The sequence below is a fragment of the Hirsutella rhossiliensis genome, assembly GCF_020360975.1.
Source record: "Hirsutella rhossiliensis strain HR02 chromosome Unknown scaffold00005, whole genome shotgun sequence".
NCBI lineage: Eukaryota > Fungi > Ascomycota > Sordariomycetes > Hypocreales > Ophiocordycipitaceae > Hirsutella > Hirsutella rhossiliensis.
This window is the reverse complement of record NW_025408671.1, coordinates 3,528,431-3,550,402: the sequence shown is the minus strand read 5'-3', so window position 1 is coordinate 3,550,402 and position 21,972 is coordinate 3,528,431. Positions and strand designations below refer to the sequence as shown.

The 21,972-nt window shown below is 58.0% G+C and overlaps 4 protein-coding genes across 4 annotated transcripts; 1 reads left to right on the top strand and 3 right to left on the bottom strand.

The window, feature by feature from the left end:
* Nucleotides 1–4,306: 4,306 nt before the first annotated feature.
* Nucleotides 4,307–5,561, bottom strand: HRG_05788 (zinc-finger of c2H2 type domain-containing protein; the record flags this gene model as incomplete). Its single annotated transcript, XM_044864259.1, has 5 exons — nt 4,307–4,434; nt 4,495–4,731; nt 4,783–4,946; nt 5,009–5,210; nt 5,270–5,561. 5 exons carry the CDS (start codon nt 5,559–5,561, stop codon nt 4,307–4,309), a joined length of 1,023 nt encoding a protein of 340 aa, XP_044720791.1.
* Nucleotides 5,562–13,643: 8,082 nt separating this feature from the next.
* HRG_05787 (splicing factor 3B subunit 1 domain-containing protein) lies at nt 13,644–17,303 on the bottom strand (the record flags this gene model as incomplete). Its single annotated transcript, XM_044864258.1, has 2 exons — nt 13,644–16,706; nt 16,776–17,303. The coding sequence occupies 2 exons, from the start codon at nt 17,301–17,303 to the stop codon at nt 13,644–13,646; spliced, it is 3,591 nt and encodes a 1,196-aa protein (XP_044720790.1).
* Nucleotides 17,304–17,752: 449 nt separating this feature from the next.
* On the bottom strand, nt 17,753–19,057 carry HRG_05786 (hhH-GPD superfamily base excision DNA repair protein; the record flags this gene model as incomplete). Its single annotated transcript, XM_044864257.1, has 6 exons — nt 17,753–17,872; nt 17,939–18,103; nt 18,164–18,493; nt 18,544–18,883; nt 18,939–18,970; nt 19,019–19,057. 6 exons carry the CDS (start codon nt 19,055–19,057, stop codon nt 17,753–17,755), a joined length of 1,026 nt encoding a protein of 341 aa, XP_044720789.1.
* Nucleotides 19,058–19,492: 435 nt separating this feature from the next.
* HRG_05785 (RNA recognition motif domain-containing protein) lies at nt 19,493–21,604 on the top strand (the record flags this gene model as incomplete). Its single annotated transcript, XM_044864256.1, has 9 exons — nt 19,493–19,520; nt 19,599–19,624; nt 19,682–19,751; nt 19,839–19,910; nt 19,977–19,998; nt 20,041–20,842; nt 20,908–21,172; nt 21,311–21,522; nt 21,578–21,604. 9 exons carry the CDS (start codon nt 19,493–19,495, stop codon nt 21,602–21,604), a joined length of 1,524 nt encoding a protein of 507 aa, XP_044720788.1.
* Between the last annotated feature and the right edge of the window lie 368 nt (nt 21,605–21,972).

Here is a 21,972-nt window from a genome sequence, read left to right as displayed (position 1 = left end):
GGGTTTCGACGAGAAGCAGCTTTGCCGCATCAGAGCTACGTGGACGGGTCGGAGAAGAAAGAGGGGGAGGATTGCATCCGTAACCTTCCCGACGTAGTTGTGAACTGATCGGCTGGGGGATATGCGTACGGCCCCCAGGTGACTCGTCGTTGATGCGGGAAGACGGGAGGGTCACGGCAGAGGTGTACGAGCAGGACGTACGACGAGGGCCACGTAAGGACTGGTGACTGTTACGGGATTTTCCACATGACACTTGGACACGGTCACGGGCTTGCATATGCGTTCATACAAGCACGTGTAGAGAGACGTGCATTCAGTGTGCGTTTGACTAGTTGGATGCTGTGTAGGTCGGGCAGTCGAGTGTGGTAAACAATACGTGCTCCTGGCGCGCCCGTTTCCTCACATTCTCTCCGTCAATGCCCTTCTCGCAAGAGGGAAAGCCGAGGCAGCGAAGACGGAGAGAGGAAGGAGGGAAGATGGATGCTGTGGCTTTGGGTGGGTGTGTGGCTGCAACGCTTTCCGTCCAAGAGCAGGGGGGGTTCATCGGGAGAGGGGAAGAATCGGGCATTGCCGAGTCGGAGTTTCTACACGTGCTTGCGTGCAAGTATTGTTATGAGAGGCGGAGATTTTGAAGGGGGAAAAAGAGGGAAAAAAAGGGGAGGGAGAGGGACGAAGAAGGGGCGGGGAATAGGGGTCATGGCTCCCCTTGTCGATAGTCGTCATGTCCGACCTGGAGTTTAAGGGGGGCTGTTGTGATGCCCGACTGTGTTGCGTTGAGTACGTGGGTGGGTGGTTATGCAGCCCGGGACGACATTGGCTTGCGTCTCTACCGCATCGTCGTCCACATTGTACTTCCCTGATCAATGCACGTACTTTGGAACAGAAGGCGCTCTATGGAGCTCGCGGGTTGTCGTTGGAGGAGGCTTCAGCAGGTAGGCGGGGGGGTCACAAGGGGAAGCGGGCGGTGCATGGGAGCGAGCCCGCAGTATGGCCCGAGATAGTGAGGACGCCGTCAGGAAGGGAGGGGAGGCTCGAAAGGGTTTCCCGCCTGGATGTGATGGGACGACGCCCTTTTCCCCAAGAGACTCATCAAGCGCACACGAGCACATGTTCCACATATTGCATATGTACTGTACAAGCAGAAGCCTTCTATCCGTATGTGCGTGTCTGTATGGAGCTGGAAGAGGGAAAGGGCGTGTGCCTGGATGTACAGGGGCAAGAGGGGAGGGCGCAAGTACAACTCCGCGGTGACTCGTTGGCAGGTTCACCTGTCTCGAGCGAGGCGCCGTAACCGTTGCAGTGTATTATCCCGTAGCCACGGCCGGCATCGTCGCCACCGGCCGATAGGGTGAGGATAGCGAGGGAGGAGCTAATAAAGAAAAAGGTTGGAAAAAAGGGGGCCGTGGTTCTGTCGTCGTCGAGGGAAGGGCGAAAGAGGGGGCGTGCACGCAGAGAGCTGGACAAAGACACGCGCCCCCTCCCTTGCTAGCGTCCCGAAGGGTCCCTCCGGCCAATGGGGCAGCCGGGCGGTGACGTTGCGGGTGCCGTGGTGTGGAGACTGCCGGTGAAGCTAGCGCCCCCCCGGGTGCCGGAGCCATTGACGTCATTGGGGGCGACTAATTCGACGCCGACGCGGTTTGCGCCTTTTGCTTGGCATGTGCAGAGTAACGGCATGCATGTACATGTTGCGCACGCCCATGCTGTGCGGGTACTTGTGCGTGTTCTCTCTCTCTCTCTCTCTCTCTCTCTCTTGCGTCTTCCGCCTCTCCCCTCTTCCCACTGCAAGCACATACGTGTGATACCGCGTGTCAGAGAGCATGCTACACATGCGCACGGTACTGAATGCCTCCAACTCCCTCGCGAGCTGCGGCAGGGGAGGTAAAAAACACAGCGCCCGCAATGACATCACCGCCGCAGCCCTCGCGCGGGTGCCGGTGCCAAGCAAAAGGACCCTGAATATCGGCCGCCTCCTCGGTCGGGGGCAAAAGAGACGCCCACCCCCAATCTGTGGGCGATCACGAGCCCGTCAATCGCGAACAGCACGTCTGTCCGTCAGTCACCAAGCAGGCAATCCTAGTGCTTGCCACGCTCGCCCTGCGCTCACCCCCACCCTGCCACCCCTTGCCTGGTTATGCTTATACGTGGGTAGGTCTCGAAGGGGGGTGCTGAAACCAAAAAAAGGGGGAGGGGGGGGGGCTCGTCCGAACGCGGCGCAACGCCCCGGTCCGCTCAAGGTACCCCGTACACGCCTCCTTTTCCTTTGCAAGAAGAGCTGCTACGGGTCTCTCTGCATCACGGAATACGTACGTGTCACATGTTGTGTGTGTGCCCTCCCCCCGAGGCATGCGTGCCCCGGCCCTGCTCACCACGGACGCATTTTTCTCTTGATTTAACTACCGGCCCCCGCGCAAAGTTCCAGGCCCGCCGTGGCGGCTCCGTCTCGTCTGCGGGGAGCCAGAAGGAAACACGAGGAGAAATGATGCAAAAGTCTCACGTGCGGGATGCGATTCCCTGTCTGCCGCATCATGGGAATCTATCTGCACCTACTCTGTACCCTCGCCCCCTTCCCCCCCCCGGCCGGGCTCCAGCAGGCGCCGGCTCAGCACATACCTCCCTCAGGCACCTTCTTCTGCACAGTAAGTCGGTTCGCGAGGTGATTCGTCTCATCTACTGTACAAAGGCCCGTTTGCCTGGCACGCCCCCCCACCGGTGGACCCCCACAAAAGCTTGTCCGGCCGTGACACCGGCCCCGTCTTGCCCCTTTGAGCAGTCATCGCCCATCCTGAAACGACGAGCCCCTCTCCATGTCAAAGGTGCCTGGCAAATACTGCCTAGTTCGTTGAAAATATACGTGAGAAAGTCCACTCAAAACTCTCTGGGCCACCCATCATCACTGGGTGTCCAGTTCTTCTCTCCGGGAGACGCGAGACCATGTGCCAAGCATCTTCCGTGGAACAAACAAGGGTCAGGGTATCCGGATCCTCCTGTTTTGCGCTATTCTTATTATTCTTATCTTCCGCCTCCGTCTCCAGTTTCGTCTCGTCCCCTGGAACGTACCGAACGTAATACAGTAATGGACGAAGCAGGTATGGGTGGAACCCCATGTCTGCAAATCAAGGTCCAGGCAAGGTCCTCGGAGCCGTGGCCAAGGAACGATCCCCTGGCCCCGGGCCCGAGGCGCGGAGCGGCCCCTGGACGCAGAAAGACCTCTGGCCAACAATCGGGAAGGTCGCTTAGGTCCTGTCTGTCCGTCTGCCTGCCGGTTGCCGCGCAGATGCAAATCGCCATCATCTATGTCGGTCGCCCTGCGAGATCTCAACCGATAGCCGCAAATCCCGATGCCGTACAATGTGCCCTGAGCACCAATCACATGCACAACTCAAGCCCCTTAGTAGTACTTCGCAGTCCGCAGCGAGCTGCAGCTTCATTCTTCTTCGTCTTGGTTGGCCGATGGTCAGATGCCCTCAAAACTAGTCCGAGCCTGCCCGCTCTTCATGTCCCTGGCCAAACTCCCTTCCACCCTCCCTCATCTTACTGCACATCGCGTGTGCAGTCAATCTTGAGCGCCCTCTTTGTGCGCCGCATCCCTCGGGTATATCATCGCCGTCGACAGAACACTACTCATACATCGAATCCTCTCCCGCTTTCTGCCATCTTCGCCGTCAGGGAGAACGTCCCGGGCCTTCACTCTTTCCTTCTCGGCTCGCAAGCTGGCGCGGGTGTGACTGGACCGAGGCTGTCACCCCCTTGTTCGACCATCGGGCATGAGCGAGGGCGGGGGAAAACACTCGTCCCGTGCCTCGGCCAATCTCTTGGCCAACGACGATTCGTAGAGATCTGTACCTCCAACTCTCCAAATGCAACCTGTAACGCCGCCGAGGTATCATCGGGCCGCCTCTCTGTGTGTCGAGCCCGGGACCAATCGGTAGCAATATTCCCCAAGAAAAGAACAAAGAGGAGGGCCAAGGAGATAAAATGTACAGCGTAAAACCCCCCCCTTGCGACGGCGAATCAGACTCGCCCGTGTTCTCTCCAATCATGTACATGACCATGCCGCCTCGCCATTGGAGCCGGTCATGCCGCCATCGCCCCGCCGGGCTTGTCATGGACTATGTATATTTCAGCGTGAATTGAGCTGAATCAAAATGCCGTTTACTCGTTCGATATGGCTGCCGATCCATGGAGACCATCTTCGGTCATGTATTTGGCTGTGACGCGGTCAACCATGCGACAAAATTGACACCTAGTGCCAGTGAGTGTCCCACGCGAACTGGCCGAGGTATCGTTCTTGGCTTTGCATCGACTTCTAATCCGAATGGTGATCCTCTGACCCGGCTTCAGACCGGGCATCGCCTCGATGCACCTTTCGATGCCGCCGGAGGTTCGACACGACCGAGAAATGACGTCCGCAACCCTCAACCTCACAAGCAAACGCTGTGTCTGGTTAACCGTGGGTCTCCACAAGCCTTGTTGCGGCGGAAGAGCAAGACTCACGCTTTTCTCCAGTATGGCTGTACATGTGTGTTTGAAGCGAACTCGGGCGAGTGAACCGCTTGTCGCATACCTTGCATTTGTGCTTCTTCTGGGTGCTCGAAGACTCCTTGGAGCTGAACTGGCCCATCATCGACTGTGGTGCCGGGGGGATTTGCGAGCCCATCAAACCTTGCGGCCGGGGCAGCATCCTCGAGTTGACCGACTCGATGTCGGAGCCAGCAGTCGAGTAGTCCGAGACTGAATCGCCGTAGTAGGAGCTGAAGTTGCCGTTGGAAGAGATGGACGAACTCGTGGAATGCGTCGACGGGAAGCCGTACGAGTCAACCGAGGAGCGGTTGCTGCGAGGTCCGTAGATGTTTCGGGGCGTCTCTTGGCTCATAGCGAGCATGCCATGGCTGGCGTCAAGCGCATCGGCAAAACTTCTCCGTTCATCGGCCTGGGCCTGCATGCTCCTGTGGGCAGTCAGCACGCATGATTCGGGGCGCCAGGCAAAAGTCAGGATCACGGGACTGACTGTTGCTGTGAAAAGCGCCTCTCAGTCTCCGGGCTCATGGCAAAGGTCGACTGCCGGGATGGGGCCGGCGCATAGCCCAGGGCTTCGTAGGGCGGGGCGGACGTCGGGGCGAAGTGGCCGCTGACGGGCGAGGCGGAAGCGGTATATGTTGGATCGCCGTAGGCCGCCGAAGTGGAGTGCAAGCGACTCATGGCCAACATGTCTATCGGTCAAGATTAGCGTGAGCGCTTCCAAAGTGCATGGTGGGCGGATCGGGCTCACCTGCGGACGTGGTGGCGACGGGCAGTGAGGCAAACGAGGCCATTGAAGAGGCGCTGCTCGTGCTGGCTCGGGCGTGCTGCTGAGGCTTAGGCGCCATCATGTGGTGGGCGACGGCGGGTTGCTGCTGGCCGTTGACGTAGAGGGGAGCTCCGGCGGTGGTGCCCGACTGGGGAGGCGAGGAGGACGAGGACCAGGGATTGGAGAAGGCTGGCGGTTGCGCATGGGCGGCATAGTCGAAGTTCAACGAGGGACCGAAGCGCTGCTGCTGTGAGGTTGGTAGAGTCATGGTCATGTCGGCGAGCGAGGGATTGCCGTGGTGGAGAGGCGAGGATGTTCAGGGCATGCGCGGCTTGGCAGCGGGAGAGGTGTTGGAGATGGAAAGAGTCGTGCGACGCGAGGGGCAAAGGCGGGAAAAGGATTGTTGATCAGATGCGGGATCCCGACTAGATGAAAAGCCAAGTCGGCAACTCAGTTCAGATCATCAGAGACGAGCTGGACATGGAGACGGAGGGCCAAGGTGGGATCAGCGAAGTCTTAAGAGTGTGTGAATTGACGTGCGTCAGTCCCGTCCGAGGCAAGCGGCCAGGCAGCTTATTAGGGTGTGTGACGACTCTGGTCTAGGTGATCGGCAGACCGATGTTCCTTTGACAATGGCCGGGGCGGCAGGGTTGCGGCGATGAGGTAGCGTAGCTCGGTAGCAAGGGGTGGGGAGAGGGGAGAGGGGAGAGGGATGTGATGTTGGGGGAGGAGGAGGTGAGGGTGGAGACGAGACGCGGTCGGGAGGGGCGTGCGTCGAGATGGGGAGGCGCCTGTGGAGAGCTGCCCCGGTCCGTGGATGCAGCGAGGTGGGGAGGGAGAGACATGTACCAAGCATGCACATGCAAGTAACGGAGTGTTTGCCAATCTCTGTCACCGTGGAGGCAGGCGCATACCTCCATGTCCAGCTCGACGAGGTCCCCGGCGAGCAAAATGTTTCGCGCGCACTGAAATGCATCGTGTTTCTATTTCGGTAGGGCCACAACGGGCCGTTTACACAGCTCCGATGACGTCTCCCGTAGGCAGGGCGAGCCCTCTGGACGGCGACGGACGAGACAAATCAATGCAGCAAACACTCGTGGATTTGATGCGTAAATTCTCGTTGTCGGCGTCAGGCGACGTTGCGCCACGGCTTGCAGACGGCGTGTCTGCGAGTGCATGTTGTGTGTGGAGGATACTTTATTAGAGGGGGGGGGGGGGAGGTACTGCACAGGCACTGCATCAGCACTCGGCATGACACTGGGCATGACACTGGGCACTAAGCACCGAGCACTACAGTGCCTAACACGGTACGGCACAGTAATCGTCTCGGCAGTACCAAAGTCGGTGTGGCAGAGCCACGACGGCGGGGACATGCACGTTGAAAGGGCCCAATGTACCGGGTACAGATACAGTGCAGATCACTGTATAGACGGTACACGCGACTTCAGCGCCACAAAGCCGGGGAGCAGTAGAGAAAAAGGGCCTACCATGGTACGGGGCTCGACAGTAGGGGGGGCGTTAAGCCGGGCAGCTGGGACTGCTGGCTACTTATACAGTGTGAGACGGCATCATGCAGGGACTCGCACCAGAGAGACTCACAGACATGGCACTGTTCTTCGCCTGCACTGTGCGTGTTGGATCACGCCCCGGAAGAGTCGACCTTGTTCCTCTCCCACGCCTGCGTCCAACTACTATATCCGACGTCATGTATCCAACTTGTCTCCTCCTCTTTCCTCTAAAGCAATAACTTACAATAGGTCAAACTGCACCTTGGACACAACTTCCATTGCAAAGGGCGTGTGGGGAGAGACTGAGCGTCATTTCTCCACGTCTCGCAAAAGTTCTGTCGTCAACAAGCCTGGAATTCTACCAGCCCCCGGCCGGGCAAGAAAGTCGTGGGTGGTAGGTACGAGAGACCAGTTTCAAACCGCTTCCCGTCCCCGTTGGCTCCCCCCAACAACACTGTCGGCCCTTTTCTCCCACTTGCACTTCTTTTTCTTCTTCTTCTTCTTCTTCTGCTTCATCTCTGTACAATACGAGATTGCCAACAGTCGTCTACACGAGCACGTCCCTTGGCTACATGCCAGCAGACATGCTTATATGCCGCTTATTCAACTGCCCCACTGTCCGTGCAGCTGGAAACACTCTGTAATTGCATGCAGTTCGTCCAGGAGCACGTTTAGGTAAGCCGGCGGGACGAGCAACCAAGGAGGGGGGGTGGATGCAGCAGGGCGTTGCTTTGTGCCACCCAGCCCCGGCTTCGCGCAGCCCTGACGTAAAGCAGGCCCAGCTGGTCCCTGGGGCTGCCATTCTGCTTTCTTTTCTTGCTTCTTTCTTCTTCCCTAACCGGCCTGCAATAAGTACGGTCCGGTGCAGCGCAGCGCAGCGCAGCGCAGCGCAGGACGGTACGGTGCATGTACGGTGCATGTACGGTGCATGTACGGTGCAGTGCAAGGGCTTTCAATCTCCCTGTAGACGCAGGACTCAGCCGGCGGCAAGAGCGAGCTCCGCTAGCACAGGCGATAAGACGGTGAGGGCGGGTGGAGCGAACACTGTAAAGTCGTCTCCGCGCCGCACCCTGAGTGAGGCGGGGTCAAGCACGCTATACCACTGACCGTAGGTATCCACGGAGCCGCCGAACCAAACACCTCCCACGAAAAGGTCCCTGCTTTGCCTGCCCGGAGAAGGGGCTCAGGGCTGTACCGTTTGTACAGTAGTAGGTGGGCGAGCGCCTAGAGAACGGCGAATGAGACACGACATCAGACGGGACCAAAGAAATGCCTTGGGCCCCAGGGAGAAGAAGGAAGGAGAAGAAAGACGGTGGAGGAGCAGAGGGTGTGTGGACAGACCAAGGCGACTTGATTGGTGATTTATATTACCAAGTGAACAGCCGCCCATCATGACAAAGACATGCACAGGGGCGCTGCGACTAACATGCGGCCCAGATTCCCTCACCGCGTCGGCGACGTGCCGGCTCCTCTGACGTAGTTGCCGCCAGTCTCGGCCCAGGGGTCTGGAGGAGAGGGCGGCTCACGGCAGATGGCGATTCCCCTTTCGACGAGCCGAAAAGGCGGGGTTCAACATCCGGAGGCGTATTTTCCCTTGTAAACCGCATATTGGAGGGAGCATCCCTTGGCCAGCCTGTTGACGACAAGTGGATGAAAAGCAAGGTATGCGAGTGCTGTAGCGTAGCCCAGGGCGGTGCACCCATTTGCTCGACCTTCCCATGCCGACTGGTGTCGGCGTTAAGGACGCTGCCAGAGGGACAAGATGCAAGCTAGTGCGCCGCAGACAAGCTGTGTGCCGCACCTCATCTCTACTGGAGGGTCTCCTGGAGGGTCTACTGGAGGGTCTCCTGGAGGGTCTACTGGAGGGTCTCCTGGAGGGTCTACTGGAGGGTCTCCTGGAGGGTCTACTGGAGGGTGTAAAGGGCTAGACCTGTGTGTGGGCAGGATGAGGCAACCTCCAATAGAGTAGGGGTGAAGTCGGAAGCCCTTTCTCCTGTAAAGATGCGAATACTGGTGGGTATAGCCCGTCCGCACCGACCTGCTACTGTCAAGTTCAAAGCTTCATTCTTTCTGCCGGAGAACATCACAGTCAGCCATTCTGCCTGCCGGCTTTGATCCAGGGCACCAATGGTGGAAAAGAGACAGGCGTCCTCTCAGCTTGGCGACCCGAATGGCGCAGCTCTAGCCACCCACCCACCACCTTTAGATGGGTACGGTCTCTCGTCTTTAAAAGGGTCTCCGGGGACTGTACAGGCCTTCTTTCAGGGAAGCTGCAACATCGTCACGATGGCATCTTTAACGCGGCGCGTAATCCATGGATGATTCTCCAGTACGGAGTAATTAGTGCAGCAAAAGATGGAGGACGCAAACTGAGGTCTTGATGGATGTACAAAGTACTTGCGGGTACTTTGCCCTAGGTAGCGGGGCAGCAGACACGAACGCTGGGGCTCTCGTGCGGGTAGCGTGGGGGCGCAGGGTGGCGCTTCGGCCCCCCACGTGGGGCGCCGCCGTTGTACCCAGAACCTCGGATTGCAAAAGTATGTTGCGAAATCCACATAAAGGAGGCAAGGTTGGATGCGCCTCATCATGCACATCTGAGTGGCACGGCATGGAATCTGTGCAGTTATTCCCCGTGGACATGCTTGTGCCTCGGGATGCACAGCACAGTGTCGTGGTGCCGTGTTGGCAAAGTCGAGAAAAGATGAAAAGATACCTAGGACGATGGCCAACAACAGAGCCAGCCAACTAAGGTAGGTATCTTCCTGTATACTGTACAGCAGGTGACTTGGATACAAGCAAAGGCCAGATTGGGACGCGTGAAACGCGCTAGCTCATAATCCCTTGCCCTAATTGGTGAAGCTTCGGCCGGCAAGTCGTGCCTCCGAGATTTCGGGACGACCCTAAGTATTCACACAAGTACACTACCTTTCCCGAGAGAACCCTTCCACTAGAGATGCGGCAAGAAATACCAAACCCGAGCCTTCAGTACTTTTAAGTACTGGGCGTCTTGTTGGCGGCCGGCGCTCGGGACTGCCGCCTCCAGCCGCGACCAACCCAAAAATTCTTCCCATCGCGTCTCCTCGTCTCCCGCTCTCTCTCATCCGCACGCCAGCAAACGCCGCGCTCGTGTGCAGTCCGTTGAGCTGCGCAATGTTGCATGCAGTCGTGCTGACCTGGAGCCAGCGACCTCTGCAGTCTTCGTTTTCCTCTTCGACTCTGCGCAACGTGAATCAACACCTGGACGGTGCGAGTGCTTTCAAGGCTCCATCGCCTCCAGATGAAATCAACCAGGGCCCTTGGCCGATCGCCGGCAGTTGGGAGGCTGTTGCATCGAGGCAATCAGCCGAACATGGCTTGGGTGGAGTCGGCACTTCGGTCTACCATCCCGGGGCAGCCACTGCTTACCTTGGCTCTTCGCCCCGTCCCGAGTTTCCAGTCGACGTCGACGAGTCCGCATCACGTCTCGACGCTGTATCGGCGCAGATATGCAGCTCCGCACCCTTGTTCCACGCGGCTTGTTTCTTCCTTTTTTTGCCCCGTCTCCCCTTTATTAAAACGGTCTCGACCGATACCAGAGGAAGCAGACAGTGGTTTGATCAAGTTGGTCGGTGCTCAGAACCGAGACGTCGTCTTCGTCTCGAGTTTGATGACCGCGGGCCCAAGTCGAGCCCTGCAGTTCCCCTCGTGTCGAGACTCTGGGTTTCGCATTGCACAGCGCAGACGCGGGAAAGGCACTCATTCAGGGAGACCGCCCTGCGGCTGAACCCCAAGAGCAATTGCTCTGGTGGAATAAGCCCCCTGATCCAGCAACGTTGTCGAGGTGCATGCACAACACAATACGCAGTGCCTCCAGAAGCCGGGATTCCAAGACGGCACGTGCTAGGCAGATCGACAGCGGCCATGCTCTCCAGGACGATCAAACATCGGCCAAGTTTATCCAGATCCCATCTCCGCGGTGCTGGGTTACGGCATCCAAGTCAGGCTGCCTGCCCGCTCAGCCTCGGCACATGGAGCCAGAGGCCGGTTGCCTGCCGCCTTCTGTACGACGTCGGCGCACGTTGTGTTTGACTGGCGTGAGATTTGGCGCCACGCCTTCCAATCAGTCATGGGAAACTCTGGGCGCGTGGCTTGCCGGCTGGCACAACTCGCCGAATGTGCAGACTTGTCGTATCTCGTACCCCACGGAGTGATACTCCGCATTTGTGCACGACACTGCCGCCGCCATCCTGACCTAGCGCAGCAAGGGCCTCAGGAAAGAAGCTGCCTGTTTTACATGGCATGGCTGCTCAGGGACGCAATACCTGGTGCCTAAAAGCAGAACGGTCGAGACGGTCTAGCGTCCGTGTGCGGCCCCAATTGCAAACGAAACAAGGCCAAGCAGACCTGCGTTTGTCCTCTCTGACGGCTGCCAGATCTTGCGGATCTCCCGTCGGGGCGGGGAGCAAAATGGCTTGGCTAGTCGCTCCACAAAGCCAGGTCTTGTCTCCCTTGACTCCACCGACGCCTTGTGTCTCGGAGAAATTCCGTAAACCCCTGCCACAGGTCCCATGGGTAGGTACTTTGTGGGTATGCACGAGTGTCGCACCCAGATGGTATCCGTACTCCCTTCAGTCTTGTCCGGAGTACAGGGCTCACCCCGACAGCAGGCAAGAAGCTCAAGTGCGGGCGTCGCCGGTAATTCAACCTTCGGTTTCTTCACTAAGCATACGGATACAGCCATTGGCCATGGATGAGGAAAAAGTAATAAAAGCAGGGGCAGGGGAAGTGGAAAAGCGCTGGTGGAATCTAACCGCAGAGCCGCCGAGACACGAGGCGGTCGCGTTGTTGTCAGCCGCCCGAGGGCCCGTCGTCGCCGGTCGCTAGCAAGGTGCAAGACGGGGGCCCTCGGAACGAACTCGCCATCTCTTATACGCCTTGGTCCCCTATCTTCCCCCCTGCAAGCCCTACCGAGCTGCTTATCCCCCTGCACCGACCCGTGGAATGCTAATGCGCTGTCACTTGTCACGAGGGCATGGAAGGGTTGACTGGCCATGGCGTCGAATAAAGGTTTTACAGGAGGAGAGAGCATCACGGTGCAGGGCTCTCTGGGCTCCTAACCATGACGGAAGCTACGGCGCGCCATGGGCACCGTTGCGCAGAAAGCTTATTACCATCCAATCCACACCACCTGCCTGTACGGATGTCTGACCGTTGGTGGCCAGATGTTAATCTGCTTTAGGGTACGGAGTACGGGCAACGTCTGAATAATTGCCTCTACGGCAGCCATCCGTACAGATACGCTCGGTCAACCCCGTCCCTGGCGCGCAGCTGGCCTCGTCATTGGGAATGGACAACAAGGAACTACGAAATACTTGGCAACGAGCGTTGAAGGCGGTAGGAAGCCGAAGCACCGTGGCGGACAGGAGGCTGGCTTAGCTCCTCGAAAGCGGACGCGATACCTGGGCGGGCGTGGCGTCCGCATGTCCCGCCGAACAACACCTTTTAAGCTACCATGCCAAGGAGAGAAGAAGGAAAAGGACCGGTGTTGGCGCGGTGCTTCCGTAGAGTATGGATAAGTATCCGTAAAGTGGGATAAATACTCTGTACAGCAAAACGAGAGAGAAAAAGAACGAGTGAGACATCTGGGCCCAGCAAAGACGTCGAGGGCAAGACAGGTCTGTCAGACACATGAGACGCGAGAGGGGGGTGCGCATGTGCCTTGCGGGAATGTCTTGAGATGACGTAGTAGGTGTGAGTTAGTGATGGGTGATGAGTGTGAACATGGGGTGTGCGTGATTGAATGATGAGTGCGTGGACGTGGTGGTGGTGGTGGTGGTGAGCGCAGATTGTTCGGCCAGGGGGCAGCGGAGCGCCGACGGGAGACGGTGAGGCCAAGGGGCGGGCTGGCGGCCTACAGTGCCAGCGCCTACGAAGTACTGCACCCCGTTTTCTCTGCGTGTTCTGCTGTTTAGTGTTTACTGTCTCCATCTTCTCCATGTTCGTGGACCCATGGGTCTTTTCCATGTTCGTGGACACGTGGGGTGAAGCGGCTACCGAGTTACGACCACGCCCTCAGAGGGACGACGACGACGAGGGATAGGGTATAAAGGCAGCAGCAGACGGAGGGCGCCGCAACTCTGCACGCGCTCCCTCTCCTCCATGGCCCGGAACCCACCGACGTCACCCGTCTCACTGCACAACCACGCATGCGGGTGGGGGAAAAATCACGCCCCTTTCACGCCGAATCTCCCACCCGCTACGGAGTGTAGAGCCTGCTTCCAGCGAAATGCATCGCCCCCTTTGCTCTAAGAAATGCGATTTTTTTTTTGGCAGAAGGTTAAGAGCCAGTCTGTCATGTCATGTAAAGCCTTTCTATTGGCTTTTGCGACCGTTGTTGCTAAGAAAGCGGCATTTACTTTCGTAGCTGTGGCCAAAGACAAGGGGCGTGTTTTTCTTCACCCGCCTGCCACCAGGGGTCGAGGCATGGCGCGTCAATGTGCCTGTCTCTCAATTGTCTCGATACCTAGGACTGCACTGACCGATGGCTGCCTGCTTGCTGCCAGACTCGAATCAACCCCCTTCGACACCACGCGCGAAAAATTAGTTACCTGCTCCCTCGTCGAGACCCCAAAGCTGCCGCCCTGCCCAAGACGAGCGATGCCTGCCCCCCGTCCGACGGGCTGGCGCAGCAAAGTGCCCCGGCAATCGTGTCCGTCGCCGTTGTCTGCCAGTTACCGGTCAATAACGCCCGTTTCGAATGCTTTCCACCTTCTGCTCACTTACGGCATCTTGAACAAAATCTCTGCCCCTATCCTAAGCGACTCACGTTGACTGCTCCCCAGCCCCTGTTCTCCTGTGTTCCCCTTTCCTCACAGGACAATGGCCAGCTCCGGCCTGTCCAGGCTGTTTTCGCTGAGGTTGGGGTAGTATGGCACCAGGGCATCCGCCCCCTGGACATAGGCATCGTTGTACAGTCGCCAGTATGGTGTCCGCACCTTTCTAGCCGGATGGAACAGGCCGGCCCAAACGTAGTTGAGCACAACGCCAGGGCCCACCGCCATACGGATGGCCTCAATCGCCTCGATGATGCGGTCGATGACGTGCGGGCTCGTCTCAAACAGGTTGGGGTACAGCAGGTTGAGCAGATGGACCATGGCGTCCTCACACCCCAGCCCTATAACCCCGAGCGCAATGTGCTTGACCACCGACGCCGCTGTCTGACGGTGCACCTGGTCGCGGTCGATGAGGGCGTCCTCCAGGAGCGGTGTGACTGCGTAGACGTAGTCCTTGCCCATCTCGCCGATGTATTCGAAGAGGAACGAGAGGGCCTTGAGCACGCCGTTCTGCACGTTGAGCTCCGGCACGCGATACTCGTTCATCAGCGCGGGCAAGACGGTGAATGGCGCGCAAGTCTCGGCCACGATGCCAATCGCCACGGCCGTGTTGACTCGAGACTGCCGTTCTTGCACCCGGAGGTTGCTCAGCAGCGTTGCCAGTACGTCCTGCGGGCCAATGGCCTTTGCGATGAAGCCAAACGTGTTATTGGCCGCTCGTCGGATGCCCTTCTTGTGCGCCTTGAGCATGTCGAGCAGCTCGAAGCAGATTCGCATCCACTCGCGAGCATTGACACACTCCGGGCCGCGGTCCGCCACACGGCCCACCAGGTCAATCGTGTTCTCCTGCACCTTCTCGTGGCGGTTGCGGAGGATGGGCGTCAGGCGAGGCAAAAGGTCCTTGATGGGCGGCTGCATCTGCGCGATGCCCACGACGGTGACAATGGAGCGGAGGGCCCCCAGGATCGAGCCCAGCACCTCGGGGTACTCTTCACCCAGATACTCGTACAGCACGACGCCAAGTTTGCCCATGAGTTCGTCCTCGCCACACTGCTTCATCACCATGGCGATCCGGGAAATGAGATCGGCCGCCTGCTGGCGAACCGTGGGCGACTTGTTGTTCAGGCGCCACAGGATGGTGCTCGTGATCTGCGGCAGATAGTCGACGCAGCGATCTCCCAGGGCGTTGACCACGGAGCCAAAGCCGTTGAGAATCACAAGGTCCTCGACGCTCTGCTCCTGGAACGTGTACAGGATACCATCCATCAGGAGCTCCTCCAGTCGCTTGTCGATGTCGGCAGCTCCCAGGCTTGTGACCACCTTCTCGGTCGTTTCTACCGTCATCTTGCGGTAGGCTTCGCTTTCGTCCTTGAGGTTGTCGACGATCCTGTTAAGAATCTCGCCGACGCCCACCTTTTGCCCGACGTCAACCGTCGTTTCCACCACCTGCTTGTAGTTGCGCTTGTCCAGGGCCATCCGCTTCACCCAAAAGTTTTTGAAAAATTCGTCGAGGACGTGCTCCTTGAGATAATCGCTGCTTACGCCCTTGGTAGCGGCGCACTGAGAAACCACCTTGAGCACGACCTTTTTCATTTCTTCGTCGGGCGAAGAAAACTCGCGCAACACAATCTCCATGATCTGGGTCGTGTAATAGTTGGCATATTCCTCATCCATCAGGGGAATGATGTATCCAACAGCCTTGAGGTACGCGGCGAGTCCCTTGCCTCGCTGCTTGCGCGCACCGGTCCAGAGAGGGTTCAGGATCTCGTCGAAGCTCTCGATACCGTAGGGGTTGGACGCCTCAGCCAACGCAGCTATGGCGAGACTGGTCACTGTTCTGATCTTGGTCTGATCGTCGCTGAGGTTCGGCGCGATGCAGTCGACCAAGCCCTTGAGGTGAGGCAAGACGGCGCATCCCATGAGGATGGCAATCTGCTGTACAATCTTAACTCCGGTGTGCCTGGCGTGCCACGACTTCTTGCTCCGGCAGACTGCTCTCAGAAACGGCAGCATTGCGGGAATAGAAAGGGCAGATGCCACGACCGAGAATGCCCTCGCCGTCGTATTCCGCACGTAATCGTCCACATGGTCAATGTCCGGCCGCATGACACTAATCATGGTTGCGAGGCCCGCGGCTTTGGCAACGTTTGAGATGATTTCACGGCCTTCCACTCTGGCGTAGTAGTCTTGGTCAATGAGCAGCGGCTCAATGACGACGAGGATCTTGTGCACATAGGGGCGCACCAAATCGTCGAGTTTGTAGAGGATACGGTCAATGACCTTGACCAGGAGATGGCGTTCCTGTTCCTCGAGCGTCTTCTCCATGAGCAGAGGGAGGATCTGCGCGAACAGAGGCCCTGGTCCGAATTGCCGCGCATTGTCCGTAATCTGACGAAGAGCAGTCTTGCGCATAGGCGGGGTTCCGTTCTTGATCTTGAGCAACAGCTTCATGATCTTCCTCTCCTTTAGCTCGTCCACCGACAAGCTACTCTCCTCGGTGCCGTCATTGAGCTTTCCAAAGTATGTCATGTCCTCGGGCTTGAGAAACTGCAAGTCACCGACGCCCGAGATCTCTGCCGGCATCGGTTGGCCGCCCAGCCGGGTTTGTTCAGGGTCTTGCATCATAAACCCCGTCTGGGGAGCTGGCGTGGCCATGATCCTGTGAGCCGGCGCGCGGGCTTGCACGAATCCAGGCGGAAACTCGAGAACTTTGTAGCCCTGATCTTCTCCTGGCAAGAGCAGGTCTAGCTCCTCGTCGCTGAGCGGCATGTTGCGTCCCACTTCGGTACCGAAAACAGCCGTTGGCATTGCCGGCATTTTTGTTGGCTGCGCGGGAGTTGCGAGCCCTTGGTTGCCCATGGGCGTCGCAGATGGCGCTTGATCCCAACGAGAGCGCTGCTTGGCAGCCTCGGACCCGGCAAGGCCCTGCACAGAGGGAGCCTCGTCCCATCTGGACCGCTTCGACTGTGCGCTGACGGCGGACTCGGGCTGTGCCTGGCTGTCACTTGGTTCCGAGGAGATGTCCCATCTCTTCTTGCGTTTGCGGCCAGCAGTCACTGCAACTGTGGAGCCAGCTTCGGCGTTCTCCTTGTCCGGATTCTGGAGCGTGGGCACGGTATGCTCATCATCGGCTGTGTCACCCTGCTTGGCCTGAATCGCTTGTCGTACGCGCTCCTCTTCTCTCTCGAGCTCTTGGCCCTGCATGATTTCCCGGTATGTCGTGCCATTTTCGGCCGCGCCCGCCTGTCGATTCTTGGCGAAGGGGTCGGCCCTGGTTGGCGTTAGGACGCGGTTGAAGCGGCGCTTCTGGTAGTCCGTCTCGCGGTCGATGATGCGACCGCTCTTTTCTCCCCGGTCGGCCAGAATATCGTCTTCCTCAACGCCATCCCCTCGAGCAAACTCGTCGATCATTTCGCGGGAGGCAGTGTATTGCCCGACCAAGCGGCGAGTCTTGTCTTGACCCGCATCGTCGTCGTCGTCATCGTCGCCCATGGGAAGAGACGTGTGGTAGCCTGAAAACTTCTCACCGCCATCTCGTTCGTAGAGCTCATTGTCAGCACTGTCGGTGAGCTTCTGGCGTGTTGCGTCGGAGCGCTGAGTCGAGAAGTCGGAGCCACGCGAGCTCTTCTTTGCTGCGGCCGAGGCATTGCGCTCGCGCTGACGCTTGGTCACGGCTTCGAAATCGGCGTCGGACATTTTGCCTCGGCGGCCCTGCTGCTTCAACCCGGTTCCAAGTTGCAAGGTGCGATCCGAGTGTTGTCGTTGCACATGGATGGGCAGCCTGGCGGAGGTGGTCGAGTTGGTAGGGGAAGAAAGGAGCCTTTGCCAAGCCTGGCCTCGTAGTGGGCGGCAAAAAGTTTGGGGGTGCTAGGCCCGACGTTTAGCCGAAGAGCCTCTAGCCAGTCACGTCAGGGAAGCCAGCTGCAAGCATGCGGCAAGGCTGGCAGCCTGGAACCTCGACCAATTGTCTCCACTCGCAATGCCAAAGTCTGTGGATGCAAATATTCGGCAACTGATCGCCGACTTACTGTATTCCCACAAATCGAACCGAGAGTTTCACACAGCCAATGATCGACCCTCGTCGTCAAAGATTCCGAAAACAAGAGACCGTCGAATTCCTTCAGGGAACAGGGCTGCACGCTGGCTCAGACCCTCTGCCGTGTCCGTCTCCGCTTGACAGCTCTATCAACGTCCAGAGCCGTCCCGTCCTCTGTCTCTTCAACTTTGACCTCCGTCTTGACCTCCGCCTTGACCACGGTCTTCCTCTTGCGGGTCCCAACCACCGCTTTCCCTTCACTCGTTTGCGTTTCCTCGGCCCCCTCCCTTTTCACAGTGCGATTCGAAAATTCTCGAAGATCGGCTGCAAAGAGGACGGAATGTGCCCAGCCCGCATACTTGCCCCAAATATCCCGGAAGTGATCCCCAATCGCATCATACAAGGCCTTGTTGAAAGTCTTTGTTTTTGACTTGCCAAACTTGTAGTCCCTCTGGGCAATCTGCCAAACGTGAGTGTCGACTGGAACAGACTCACCCCAGCCGAGCCCCATCAGGCAAACGCAATCTGCCACCTTGGGCCCAACACCCGCCAGAGACAGAAGCGCCTCGTGCGCTTCTTTGTAGGTTGCTCTGGGGCCCTCTGGCACCTCGTAGTCCCTTGGACCCCGGTGTTCGGGGTTTCGCAGCGACTCCAGCCACAGTGCTGGCTTCTCCAGAGCCACGACCCGGGCTGTCTGGGCAATGTACTTGGCCCGATATCCGAAGCCAAGCTCCCTCAAATGCGACTCGACTTCCTTTCCAATCAGTGAGTCGGGAGTCGGGAAATCGTGGAGGGCTTCGTCTCCAACATGGCCGATAAGAGGGCCGTAGTGTTTGCACAGTTTGTGAGCCTAAATATCGTCAGTCCCGTTGACGGTGCCCCTCGTAGGCTCATGCATACCATTTGGGATATGCGGCTTATATTGTTGTTGCTACTGCAGATGAAGCATAGAAGCGCTTCCCATGCGTCCTGGCTAAGAATACGCACGCCGGTAAAGCCCGGTGCTCTTCTGCCAAAGTTGGGATCCGCCCTTGACCACTGCTCGTACAAGGCACCAAGGTCCAGATCCAGGCTAAAGTAGCGACGCAGGAGATCCTCCGTGTCGTCTCCCCTCTGGACTTCAGCATTCAAGGCCGAGGGGGTTAGGGGCCATGGGGGAGGGTCTGGCCAAGTCACTCTATAGTGCAGATGGAGATGATCCTGCCTTAGAGACAGGATGCGCCCATGCAAAGTGCTTGTCCTGTAGTGGCCGGTCAGCATATGAAAGAGTGGGCAGTGGCGAGGCAAAGCTGTACCATTCACCATTGATCTTGCGCCAACGGAAAGACTGCCCGCATCGCAGCGTTGTGTCGATGCACAGCTCGGAGAGGCTCACGGGTAGTTTGCGCCATTCAGGCGCTCCTTTGATGACCATGGCCGTGCGTGACCTGATCCAGTGGCAGGAGCAGGGGAACTGCAAATGAAGCTCACTGAGAATGTCAACCTCAAGTCTTGTGCAGGCTTCTCAAGTCGGGTTAGTATTTGCCTCATTGCCTCGCCCCTGATGTTAAGAGTTCTGATACTGGGCGGTACGAACTTCAAAGTATCGCGCAGATCGTACTCAGCCACTTGCCCCAGGCCTGAGGCATGTATATGTGGCGGTGCATCCGCCAAGCGCTGCAGCTGCCAGAGGAGTCTGCTCGCAGTCCGCCCCACAAAAACTCCACAACCAGACTAGCACCAAATCCGCTGGAAAAGCGCCAGCCTCGCCTGCAGCTTTGGCTCACCGTTTCAAAACATTTCATCGCCAGCATCATCAACGCGAAGCGGCTCACTGACTCCTTGCCCTCCCGGCAAGACGTCGCAAACGATGAACGGCGACAGCTACTCCGCTCGAGGTATGTCCCAAGTCTGCTCCCCACCAACTACTGAGAGAAGCTGGTGATGACTGACCTTGCCCCTCGTTGGCCATTCAGATGGGCGGAGAGGCCGAGAATTTGCTGTTCGTAAAAAGCCTCACGAGATTTTGTATGAAATAGTCAAGCTGATTGCCGCCAAGTCCTCGCGAGGGGACCGTGATGAGCGTCGCGATCGCCCCCGAGATCGTGACCGAGACCGCGACCGAGACCGTGAGCGCGAGCGCGAGCGCGATCGTGATCGAAACCGCGAGCGTCGACGGTCGAGATCTCCCGAGCCTCGCGGACATCGTCGAGAAGGCGGAGACTTTGACGCATACTCCTCGAGTCGAAGCCACCGAGATCGTGAACGCGAAGATCGATACTCTGGCCGTGAGCGTCGGGGGGACCGCGAATGGGACCGCGACCGAGGCGCTCCCCGCCGGGATTTCCGTCGAGACGATGAAGAACGGCCAGCAAGGCGAGACCGAGACCCCCATGACGACCGTCGACGGGCCGGCAGAGATCGCCGAGACGACATGGGTCCTGCAAGGCACGAAGCTCGGCGGAGCCCAACTCCAGTCGTCAAACGGGAGCCCACTCCAGACCTGACCGACGTCGTGTCCATCCTGGAGCGCAAGAGGAGAATGACTCAGTGGGACATCAAACCCCCGGGCTATGAGCTCGTGACGGCCGAACAGGCCAAGCTGTCTGGCATGTTCCCTCTTCCAGGTGCCCCGCGACAACAGGCCATGGACCCCACAAAGCTGCAAGCTTTCATGAACCAGCCCTCGGGGCAGGTTTCGAGTGCGGGGTTGAAGGCAAGCAACTCTCGCCAGTCAAAGCGACTCATCGTCAACAATTTGCCGCCTGCGGTCACCGAGGACGCCCTTATGTCCTTCTTCAACCTGCAGCTCAATGGGATGAATGTCATCGAGGCAACCGATCCATGTGTCCTTTGCCAGTTCTCCAACGACCGATCTTTTGCGGTCCTTGAGTTCAAGAATGCCATCGACGCAACTGTTGCGCTTGCTCTGGACGGCATTTCCATGGAAGCCGACGATGCTGCCAATGGCTCCTCCAACCCGGATATGTCAGGATTGATTATTCGGCGCCCCAAGGACTACGTGATGCAGGCCGTTCCCGACGAAATGGCTCACGACCCCAATACCGTCTCAACTCACGTTCCCGATACCGTGCACAAGCTGTGCATCAGCAACATTCCGGCCTTTCTTACCGAGGACCAGGTCATTGAGCTTCTCGCTGCTTTTGGCAAGCCCAAAGCCCTTGTTCTGGTCAAAGACCGAAGCACCGAAGAGTCACGGGTAAGATCAAGGACATCGTTATCCCATCTGTTCATCTCAATTAGATGCAAAGCTGACCATGACAGGGCATTGCTTTCGCGGAGTACCTGGAGCCGACTGCTGCCAACGAAGCCGCCCTGAATACTCTGAATGGAATGGACGTCGGGGGGCAGAAGTTGAAGGTGACCAAGGCGAGCTCCGGCTCTACCCAGGTTGCCAACTTCGACGTGGGCATTACGGCCATCAGCGGCCTCGCGTCCCAAATGGCCAGCGAGACGGACAAGGGCCGTGTGGTTCAACTTCTCAACATGGTCACGCTCGAGGAGCTGTTGGATAACGAGGAATACGAAGGTTTGTTTGAATCTCTCTACAGCCCGCTGTCAGCCTTTCTTGCCTCGGCCAGAGAGCAATGGTCGCTACACTTCATTTCTCCCCTCCCTTGCTCTCATTCTCCTGCGTACTTGCAAATGCTGACATTTCCTTGCAAAGAAATTTGCGACGATGTGCGAGAGGAATGCACCAAGTTTGGCAAGGTGCTCGAGCTGAAGGCTCCCCGACCGACTGGCGGCAGTCGGCAGTCTGCTGGCGTTGGCAAGATCTTTGTCAAGTTTGACTCGACAGAATCTGCGCACAACGCGCTCACAGCTTTGGCGGGACGGAAGTTTGCGGACAGGACTGTCGTCACCACGTATTTTCCCGAGGTAAGTTGTCCATGTGTTTACCGGTTGTGATATTGACAGGCTGACCCCTACACAGGAGAATTTCGATGTCGGCGCTTGGTAGAGGGTGCGGATTCTGGACGTCATGGCAAGCGTCTCGGGCATACGAGGCAGCTTGGGTACGCGACACGACAGGGAGAGGCACGGAAAGAAGAGAGCCAACAAGGAACAGCCAAGAAATGAGTGTCAGGCATTACTTTTGACATGTATTTAAGGTGTATAACAGACACAATCAATCGGAAACATGAGGGACCTGGACTTCCTATCACTAACGTATTGGTGAATTTTTGACGTGTAAACGGTGGTTGTGAGGAGGTTAAAGTTCTACTTTTTCTTGCCGCGCGGCAGACCAATGACACTATGAATTGTTTCGGTGTCAGCAAAAAGACTCGGCATAAATGGCGGGTGATAGAGACGGATCCAAGCGTTTGA